This window comes from Micropterus dolomieu, linkage group LG17, assembly GCF_021292245.1.
Source record: "Micropterus dolomieu isolate WLL.071019.BEF.003 ecotype Adirondacks linkage group LG17, ASM2129224v1, whole genome shotgun sequence".
Lineage (NCBI taxonomy): Eukaryota > Metazoa > Chordata > Actinopteri > Centrarchiformes > Centrarchidae > Micropterus > Micropterus dolomieu.
The window spans coordinates 7,455,072-7,466,361 of record NC_060166.1 but is presented as its reverse complement, the minus strand read 5'-3'; the positions used below and the strand labels follow the sequence as shown (position 1 = coordinate 7,466,361).

The 11,290-nt window shown below is 40.4% G+C and overlaps 1 protein-coding gene across 1 annotated transcript; it reads left to right on the top strand.

Moving 5' to 3' along the window:
- The first annotated feature begins 597 nt into the window (after positions 1-597).
- LOC123986031 (alpha-2-macroglobulin-P-like) lies at positions 598-9,276 on the top strand. Its single transcript, XM_046074084.1, has 13 exons — positions 598-603; positions 2,135-2,422; positions 2,815-2,941; positions 3,109-3,230; positions 3,339-3,390; positions 3,762-3,845; positions 5,105-5,281; positions 5,771-5,846; positions 6,457-6,613; positions 6,721-6,795; positions 7,162-7,324; positions 7,415-7,602; positions 8,962-9,276. Exons 1-13 carry the CDS (start codon positions 598-600, stop codon positions 9,259-9,261), a joined length of 1,815 nt encoding a protein of 604 aa, XP_045930040.1. The 3' UTR covers positions 9,262-9,276.
- Positions 9,277-11,290: the final 2,014 nt, after the last annotated feature.

Sequence of the window (11,290 nt, the reverse complement as noted above, 5' to 3'; positions counted from 1 at the left end):
CGGACCGCTAAAGCAACGATGTGTGCTTTCACATATATGTGTAGGAAGAGAGAGAAAATAGCAAGGGACGAAGAAGAAAGTGTCAAAAGTATGGGATTATTTCAAACTCAAAGAAAACAACAACTCTGTAATGTTACAGTCCATCCACTGTAAAACGTTGCTTAACATTACCACAACAGCACGACGGCACCTGATCAGAAGCAAAAGTACTTCTTAAACGACGTATTGCTGAATTGATTAAATAATCTGTAGAAGCTTTGAGTACTAAAATCATCATTAGCTGCACCCCTACATATATGCGGATATTCATTCTGCGTTTATCTCTCGTATGAAAGCGGCTACACTCTCACTTGCCCCTCTTTCCCTCCAAACTCCTGTGCCCTGTCCCCTAACGCCCACCCCCTTAAAAATCTACACCAATCAAACATAAGTAACATGAAATGAACATAAACAACAACTGACAATATCTATCGTCTGACGATAGAAAAACATCTATCTGGCACAACATGCTATACAGTCCCCTTCAAAAGTATTGGAACGGTAAGGCAAATTCCTTTGTTTTTGTTCACTGAAGACATTTGGGTTTAAGATCAAAAGATGACTGTGAGTCAAGAGTTCAGAATATCAGCTGTCATTTCCTGGTATTCACATCTAGATGTGTTAAACAACTCAGGACATATCACCCTTTGTTTGAACCCACTCATTGTGGGTCAAGTGAGAAACTATTGTTGTCATGTGACTGCCAGATGTTTCTTGTTGCCCAGGTGTTGCCTTTTAGGCTGATTGCCCAAACATTAAATAGCTCTGCATGACTAGTCTAAGTTTTCATCCTTGGTTCAAACCTATAAACACTGCATTTCCTGTTAAAGAGGATAAACCAACATGAAGACCAGAGAGCTGTCTATGGGAGAAAAGCAAGCCACTGTCAAGCTGAGAAAAGAAGGAAAATCGACCAGAGCCATTGGACAAACATTGGGCATAGCAAGCACAACAATTTGGAATGTCCTGAAAAAGAAAGAAACTACTGGTGTACTGAGCAACAGACGTCCAACAGGTCGGCCAAGGAAAACTATAGTTGATGACAGAAATATCATGAGAGCTGTGAAGAAAACCCCCAAAACAGCAGTAAGTGACATCAGCAACGACCTCCACAGTGCAGGGTGAAGGTATCACAATCCACTGTTGGAAGAAGACTCAGAGAGCAGAAACATAGAGGCCACACCACAAGATGCAAACCACTCATCAGCAGGAAGAATCGCAAGGCCAGATTTAAATTTGCCAAGAAGTACAGAGATGAGCCGCAAAAGTCCTGGAACCCGATCTGATGGACTGATGAGACCAAGATTAATCTCTAGCAAAGTGCTGGAAAGGCCAAAGTGTGGAGAAAGAAAGGAACTGCTTATGATCCGAAGCATACAAGCTCATCTGTGAAGCCTGGTGGAGGTATGTCATGGCTTGGGCGTGCATGGCTGCTTCTGGAACAGGCTCAGTAATATTTATTGATGATGGAACTGATGATGGGAGCAGCAGAATGAATTCAGAAGTGGACAGAAACATTTTGTCTGCCGGAGAAATGCATTGAAACTAATGGGGAGGAAGTTTCTCATGCAGCAGCACAATGAGCCAAAGCACACTGCCAACAAAACAAAGGACTTCATCAGGGGAAAAAGTGGAAGGTTTCAGACTGGCCAAGTCAATCAGCTGACCTTAACCCAACAGAGCTGCATTTCACCTCCTTCAGAGGAGACTGAAGGGAGAAACCCCCCGAAACAAACAAGAAGTGAAAGAAGCTGCGGTAAAAGCCTGGAATAGCATCACAAATGAAGAATGCAACAGTTTGGTGATGTCGATGGGTCGCAGGCTTGAGACAGTTATTGCAAGCAAATATTAAATGTTATTTACTTAAAGATTATTTGTTCCATTACTTTTACTTTTACTCACCTAAGAATGCTGTGGTCTAATACAAATGGTTGTATGTCCTGATTTGTTTAACACATCTAGATGTGAATAGCAGGAAATAAAAGCTGAAATTCTGAACTCTTGTCTCATCCTCATCTTTTGATCTTAAACCCAAATCTCTTCAGTGAACAACAAAAACAAAGGAATTTTCCTTACCGTTCCAATACTTTTGGAGGGGACTGAATGTCAGTATGTTTCCAGCTCACTGAATGTGTCTGTGTGTATCTGCTGGTTCAGAGAGTCTGGAACAAAGGATGTGTCCCTCACTGTCCCAGACACCATCACCACCTGGGAGACGGAGGCTTTCTGTTTGTCCCCTCAGGGGTTTGGCTTGGCTCCTCGTAAAGAGATCAATGTCTTCCAGCCCTTCTTCCTGGAGCTCAGCCTCCCTTACTCCATCATCCGGGGGGAGCACTTTGAACTGAAGGCAACCACCTTCAACTACCTGTCCAGCTGCATCATGGTAACCAATGCTTTTACATGACCTAGAAGATAATGGCAGCAGGCTAACATGCTGATGTTTAGCAGGTATATTTACCATATCCACCATTTTATTTGAGTTTGTTAGCATGCTAACAGTTGCTAATTAGCAATAAACACAAAGTACAGCTGAGACTGATGGAATATCATTAGTTTTGCAGGGATTTAAACCAAGGTATTACAATTTGTTCTCTGGTGGAAATTTATTTTTATACCAACCTTTACATAAAAGTATTGTTAAAATCTGTAATTGATTGGCCCAATCAAAAGTTGAAATGCAAAAAAATTGCAAGCTGAATTTTGACCTTCTAAAGCTCAAAATTGTTTGTATTTGCCATAAATCTCCAGTTATAAAATGTTGTTTCTGTTGAACAGGTCACTGTGACTCCAGCACCCTCTTTAGACTACACCCTCACTCCGCTCTCTGGTGACCAGTACACATCCTGTTTGTGTGGCAGTGAGCGCAAGACCCTCAGCTGGACCATGGCCCCCTCAGTCTTGGGTGAGGATCAAGCTTTTATCCACACTGGTGTCAAATGTTAAAGGGTTGCTGTCTTTCCTTTTCATCTCTATGGAATCAGTAGAATACACCTCAGTGACACTTTGACACACGACAGGGTCTGAAGAAGTTGTTACTCAAGTTTCACTCTGCTTGTTGATGTTTTTTAGGGGTTGTGAATGTGTCTGTGACGGCTGAGGCTGTGGCATCACACACTTCATGTGACAATGAGATTGTGAGCGTTCCAGAGAGAGGACGTATCGACGTGGTCACACGATCTCTCATAGTAAAGGTTGGTACCTTAAAAACAAGATGACAAAGACAAGTTTATCCATTAACCATTATTTTTTGCATTTAATACAAGCTGGAAACTTTGGAAGTCATATTATTTCTTCCTCAGGCTGAGGGAACTGAGATCACCAAGACCTACAACTTTCTGCTCTGCCCAAAAGGTCAGTATGTTTTACACCAGGCATGGCACGTCAAACGTTTACATAGAGAGCCAAATGCTATGTGTTAGGAGTCGAGTAGATAGTGTGTCAAAAATGCAATAGAGACATTCAGTACTTGCAGGTAGAAATTAGTTTCATTGTGATTATGGCAAGTGCCAAGTTTAGCGCAGGTGTCTGATTTGTATATATATTTTTTTAATTACATTACTTAACTACATTTATTACATTTTATTAACCTAATGGAAGAGCTGATCATGTTCAAAGAACCTCCAATTTTGTTTTAATTCACAAACTATTACTTCAATCAAAATGACATCTTTGTTTCAGTACAGAGTTTCTCTCTGAAAGTTGTTTGTTCTGTCTGTACACAGGGGAAGCTGTGACAGAGGAAATAGACATCCAACTCCCTGAGAACATGATTGATGGATCTGCCCGTGCTTCACTATCAGTCCTGGGTAAGATAATAAATTCATTTTAATTGATTGAAATCTTCCATGTAACTTACAATTATATCTACCCTTATTGGGAAATCTAGAATATTTAACTGCTGGACACCCCACATCACACCACAATTCGCTGCTAAATTGCTTTTAATCAGAGATAATAATCAGGTTCGGTATAGATGAGAGACTGTAAAGTGCACATAAATAGGGTTTCTTCCAGTGTGCAGGGTTTCCTGCATTAAACCCATCTGCAAAATGTTAAATCCTCACTGAAGTTTTTAATCAGGGAGAATAGACAGTTATCCTGTGATGCGCTATGAACCATTCTGCCCATTCTCCTCTGACCTCTGACATCAACAAGCCATTTTCATCCACACAACAACAATGGTTGTGCGTGAAAATCCCAGTAGATCATCAGTTTCTGAAATACTCAGACCAGCCCATCTGGTGCCATCAACCATGCCACGTTCAAAGTCACTTAAATCCCCTTTCTTCACCATTCTGATGCTCGGTTTGAACTTGAGCAAGTTGTCTTGACCAGGGGCGAGTTCAATCTCAAAACGTTTGCAATGTTCCGCAATGGGCTTCGAGGTATGTTTTCTTCTGTTTGGTGGGCATGTCACAGGTGTTACCCAGTCAGTTGCGACAAGTTTGTAAACACAACGGTGTTACAGGGGCAGGAAAATGTGGTGCGCAACAACAGGGTGTTCAAGGCACCACTGTTTCCGTTGAAAAAAACGTTTTGCTACGTTTTGTCTACATGCCTAAATGCATTGAGTTGTTGTCGTGTGATCAGCTGATTAGCTATTTGTGTTAACCAGCAATTGAACAGGTGTACCTAATAAAGTGTCCGGTGAGCGTAATTACTTGGTGAAGGAAGCCGTCTGTCAACACTTGTGGCTGGATAGTGATGGTTAATATTACAATACACTTACACAATAATCATCAGAATAATTTTTTGCTCTTCAAGGTACTACATGGTTTGTGCAGTGGTCACTTTCAGCACATGAGCAGAGTAGAGCAGTAGCAGAAGAAACCCACAACATAAACATAAATGGATCATACACAGACCCAACTTCAATAACTTCAGGAGTCACAAACCGCAACAACATTAAAGTTGTGTTCAGCATTATTTACTGTTCTCTCTCTTGTTGTGTATTTGCAGTGTGTTTGTGTATTTGGTTGTGTTGTCTGTATTTGCAGCCTGTTTTCTAAATGCATGCATTGTTAAACTGATTGCAGGGTCTTAGTGAATCAGTGTTCTTGTGCAGGTGACATTCTGGGCCGAGCCCTGAAGAACCTGGATGGGCTGCTAAAGATGCCGTATGGATGTGGAGAGCAGAACATGGCGCTCCTGGCCCCCAACATTTACATCCTCCAGTACCTGGAAAACACACAGCAGCTGACCGCAGCCATCAAGGAGAAGGCTACCAACTTCCTGACCAGTGGTGAGTCACTGTTAACTTTAAATTACAGAATAAAAGAAACATTTAAGATCTTTAAATATCCAAAACTTACCATCTTTAACAGTCTGGTGCTGCTTGCACACAATATAAGCAGAAGATCTGTTGTGCGTCATCGCTTGACAGTGCTCATCATTGCAATTAGAGATCAGAGGCCAGTGTTGTGCGATTCCACAATATACATAGCTCAAAGTTCAGTTCGCACAGATTAAAATGAACTAGTTCACAGTTCATAATTAGGAATTTTCACAGTCCCAAAAAATTCAGTTCACATTAATTTCTTCCATTTTTGTCCTTTACAAAATGCTGTGTTTGACTTGTGTGGAGGAACTTTGTAGCTGCTAGTTTGTAGTCTTACCCTTAGTTAATGGTTTCACATTTAATGAACACGCTCTTAACACATTCATGCACAATACCTTTCAAATCTGAGTAAATCGTTAATGCCCTAATAAGCGTATTGCTCTTGTTTTACAGGCTACCAGAGACAGCTGAACTACAAACATAGCGACGGTGCTTACAGCACATTTGGATCAGGACCGGGGAACACTTGGTGAGCACATCACTGATCAGTCATCCACAAAGTATAATTATATGTACAAGTTGTGGAACATTTACAGTTGATCTCAAGAAAAAAACAACAACTTTATACTTACAACAGAAAATAGATGATGTGACTTCACATCCTGCCAAATCTTGTTTTACAAATGCCCTATGATTCACTTACAAGTACAATGTGGTTTGCAAATACAAAACATACTGTAGATGTGTAACAAAATTTAAATCTACAGTATTTGTTCAGATATTTTTTACACATTTAAACATTTGAATGTACAAGTTCAAAACTTTTTCACACAGCTACAATACATTTAGGCACTACATTTTTCCATACAAACCACACTGTGGGGCAAAATCCTGCAAACATTTGCATGTTATGGAAAATGTGACTTCTTCACAGTAGGACCACCAATGTGCAATGTGAACACACAAGCTTGTACATAAGTATTTCTAATCAATGCATTAATTAATTAAGCTACCAACCTGAAGCATTAAGTATATGTTTAGTATATTGTGTTGATTATTGTGAAACATTACACAGATCAAGTGCTTCCTCTTCACTTCATTGTATCAGTTATTGTTTGACCTTGTGTTAATATCCTCAGGCTGACTGCTTTTGTGCTGAGATCTTTTGCCAAAGCAAAGTCTTTCATCTACATTGACCCAAAAAAGATTGAAGAGTCTAAGTCTTGGCTGGATGGTAAACAACGAGAAAACGGCTGTTTCCAGCAGCTGGGAAAACTCTTCAACAACAGAATGAAGGTCAGCCTCTGTAGAGATTGTATGAAAATGCTCAAAATCACTTGAATCTGGCGCCTGTGTTGGAGCTACAGTGATGGTAACGTCTGCATGATGCTTCCTCTCTACAGGGTGGTGTGTCTGATGAAGTGACTCTCAGTGCTTACATCACTGCTGCCTACTTGGAGATGAAGGTGCCCCTAAATGTGAGTAGACTCCTTGTAATACAAAGATTTCTCTGTTTTAACTGTAAAACTGAAAGAATTTCCTTTATAAGACACAAACCAACAACTTTTACACAGACAGAAGAAAAGTTTGTATAATTTTTTTTTTATTATAATAATAATAATAATTCTCTCTTTGTCTCCTCACTTTGTAAAGCTCACATTGCACTGTTGTTTAGAATTATTGCCTCGAAGTCCCTTGTCTAATGTTTCCCTGAAATTAAGAATTAGATTAAAGAGCAGTCAATGTCTATCTCATAAAATAGAGTAAACTTGCTTGTTAAGCTCAATAAAATCAGTTGAGTCCTGAGATCATTTATTATAATGTGTTCTTTGAATCTGTTATAGGATCCTGTGGTGAACAAGAGCCTGTCTTGTCTCAGGGAGTCCATCAGTGACCTCAGCAACACCTACACTACAGCTCTGCTGGCGTACGTCTTCACCCTGGCAGGAGAAACGGAGACCCGTGCTCACCTTCTGAAGCACCTGGACACTGTTGCATCAAACCAAGGTGAGTCATGAAGGAAATCCTTCTGGCTTCATTCCTGTGAATGTAGCTCACCCTGTGCTTGTTTGTATGTTTGTGGATGGCTGTTTTCAGGAGGTTTCCTCTACTGGTCTCAGACAGCGACAGAAACGTCAGCCTCTCTGTCTGTGGAGATCAGCTCCTATGTGCTGCTGGCCAAACTCAGCGGCTCTCCCGCTGCTGAAGACCTGGGCGCCGCCACCAGCATCGTCAGATGGTTGACGGGACAGCAGAACTATTATGGAGGCTTCTCCTCCACACAGGTACAGCCCAGACAGCTGGACTTTAAGTTAAATTTACAGTATAACAAAAAAAAAAGAGTCCTATTTTCATCTGGAAATGTTTTATTCAGCTTATGAAGTAAGAGCTTTTTCTCAACCTATAAAGGAAAATTAAATCCTAAAGTTTATCTGTAAAGTTGTAAATCACATAAATGGTTTTCACAGGACAGCAACATTACACAGTGCCTCAACAATTAATTGTCAGTTTTTACAATATTCGAAGGACTTCAGCAGTGTTATCAATTGGGACGGCACCGATCCGATATTGATATCGGTCCGATTCTGACCCAAAAAGCTGGATCGGTTATTGGTGACAATGGGCTGATCTATGGGCCGATCTGTTCACTTCAATAAAGTACATACTACGCATGCGACAACAGTGCGTCGGGAGACAGTAACATTTTGCTAGGAGAGCTAAAGTAGCATTTTTAGCAAGCAAGCTATATGAAGAAGCAAAAAGTATAATAGCTAGCTTGGTATTCTCAGGATGGATATCATGGCAGAGGCTCTGTTAACTTCCCGGAGCAAGAGAAAAAGGAGCAAGCGACCAGACAAGAGTAACTATCGGGCTGGCTTTTACTCTTTGCTGTGAGCTGAAAGCTAAAAGTACGCAGGACAGATGGCGAGCTGGCCTTCTTTCTGTTGGAATAGTAAGTAATAACTTATTAGCTGGCTTGCTGTGTCTTGCCCGCATGCAGCTGTCCCGTTTCATGACAGCGGTGAATTTACGTTACACTCTGATCGGGAGGGGCGCCAAATCACACCAAATCTTATATAATGCTGCCCTACACATGGTGAATGACTCCCAGGCTCTTCCTCACAGTGAGCAACACAGCAGTGTTTCTCACAGAACCACTGTGTCTGCGTCTTGTAACTTAAGAGGTGGCATCTCTCTCTGTCTTTCTCTGCAAAATGCTAAAATGGGTCGCCAAATATACCTGGTCTGCCGGTCCAAGTCTATGTGTGGGAAACAGTGCACAGCTTATTCATTTTACACTGGTATCGGATTGTACTCGGTATCGGCCAATACCCAAAGCCCAGGTATCGGTATCGGACATGGAAAAGTGGTATCGAGCCACCCCTAGTTATCAATAACTCATTTACTACAAATCACATACATGCCTGTTGAGCATACTGCCGTGTTTTAAATTGTAATTATCTTACTTTAAAGGCAGCCAGTATTTGTTTTTGTATGAAAATCTAGATTAAAAGTTTAAACTGAAATTTATAAACGTGAATTCCTATATGTAAAATTCCTTAATGTATAAACCAGATTGACCTAAGTCACAATTTCCATTTGGATCTAAGCCCATAAAGTAATTGTTGTGTTGTGTGTTGTAGGACACAGTGGTGGCTCTCCAGGCTCTGGCTCTCTACTCCACCAGAGTGTTCAGTCCAGAGGGTTCCAGCACAGTGACAGTCCAGTCTCCCAGTGGCCAGCTGACATTTGATGTGAATCAGAACAACAAACTGCTCTACCAGGAGAAGCTGCTGCAGGAAGTGACAGGAAAGTACAGCCTGGAGGTGAAGGGTTCTGCATGTGCTTCAGCGCAGGTCAGTGGTCACTGTCACTGCAGCACTTCCTGTTTCTCTTTGACATACATAAACAAACACAACACTGCAAACATAACCATGTCCTAATGTTAGCATCCCCTGGCTAGGTACCTGGGGTTGAGACTCAGGGTGGGGGTACACCTGTAGAAGCGTCTTGCTTTATGATCTCCCTTGGTTCCTGTGGTAGAAAAAGAACAATTACTTTGGCAGAATTATGAATTTTTAGCATTCACGTCTTTGATGGTGGGAAGAAACCAGAGTGTCTGGGGTAAAGCCACGCAAACATGGGAAGAACATGCAAACTCCACACAGAAAATCCTGGACTGACCAAGGTCTGGACCCAGGACCTTCTTGCTATGAGGCCACAGTGCTGTCCACTCGGCCACTGTGCTGCCCATTCAAAGAGGTGAGAAACAGGCTTTAGGGGGAGGGATGTGAGAACTGAGAAATGGTAGCGGAAGGAGTTAGTCAGGCTTATATACATATGTGCAGGTGATTTGGATTAGAGAGGCACAGGTGGATGAAATGAGTGAAGCATGCTACATGATCTAATCTAACTATTTAAATTATTACAAAAAGAACAGTGTGTTGTCAAAAGCGCAATTTTCTTTGGTTGTGGAGAGAAGAATGTTACACAAGCTGTTTAACATCATGGACAACACTTAACATCCGCTGCACAACCTGCTGGTCGGGCAGCAGTGTATTCTGGTGGAGACTCCTACAACTCCGCTGTAGAAAGTCTTTAACCAATGCCATCACAGTACATAACAGCTCCCCTCTGGGCAGGGAGAGGATACTGAAGGACACATGAATGATCTCAATATTAGCAAGTGATACTAACTTGCACATCCTGAATATGCACACAGTTGCAATTGAGTATGCATCTCAAATTTGTAAATATACATAGTAAATATATTTTTTTAAAGGAAATTTTGTACATTATGTTTTATCTCTCTCTCTCTCTCTCTCTCTCTCAATTGAATTCAAATTAGCTTTATTGGCATGAATGTAACAACATTGCCAATGCATCATATATACAACATAAGAACAATCAGCCCCATACATTTCATTAAACAAGTAATTAAAGCATAAAGTAATCAAAGCCTATGTGAAACAGTAAGTGTGTGTGTCAAAAAAATAAAAATATATTAAAAATTAAATAAAACAGTAAGAGTGTGTGTGTTTAAAAAAATATATATTAAAAATAAAATAAATAAACAAAACAGTAAGTGTGTGTGTGTGTGTGTGTGTGTTTGTGTGTGTGTTAAAAAATAAAAATATATTAAAAATAAAAAAAATAAAACAGTAAGTGTGTGTGTGTTTATGTTTTTTTTTTTATTAATTGATTAAAAAAAACAAAACAATTACTAAAATATCAAATAATCAAAATAATAATAATTTGATTAATAATTTGATTTAATAATAAATTGTTAGTCTGAGGTTCCACTGGTTGTCCTCACTTCATGGCACGAGGAGACATATTTTGTAGCAATTTCACATTTGAGCATTTCTCCCAGTAAATAGAGTTTCTGTGTGTCTGATATGAATTCGAATTTGGGGTATATTTGGGAAATGTTTGCAAAGTGTTTTTGTCTTTTTGTTTTATATTTAGGGCATGAGGTTAGAAAGTGCAGCTCTGCCTCTACCTGTCCTCTGTCACACTGGGAGCAGTCTCTCCTCTGGTGGTAGCCAGCTCTGTCTGTGGTGACCCTTTTCTATGGCCAGGCTATGTTCACTCAGTCTGTATGTTGTCAACATTTTTCTTAGTTTAGGACCTTTTATTGTACTCAGGTAATTTGCCAGTGTGAATTCTCTTTTTAGGGTCAGATAACATTGGAATTAACTTTGTGTTTTGTTCGTTCATTTTTCCTTTTGCTTGTTGATAATTTGGTTTGTTCTGTTTGAGTTGGTGTTGCTGTCCTGAGGCTGTTTGGGACTTGTTACTGCAGAGAGCCTCAAGACAAGCTGGCTGAGGACTCTTCTTTGGTTTCAGCTCCTGGTATGTTAGGGCTTTGTGATGGTATGTCTGGGGGTTAACTGATTTTAAGCGATTGTAAAATTTAATTGATCTTTTCTGTATTTTTAGTAAGAGAGGGTATTGGCCGAGCTCTGCTCT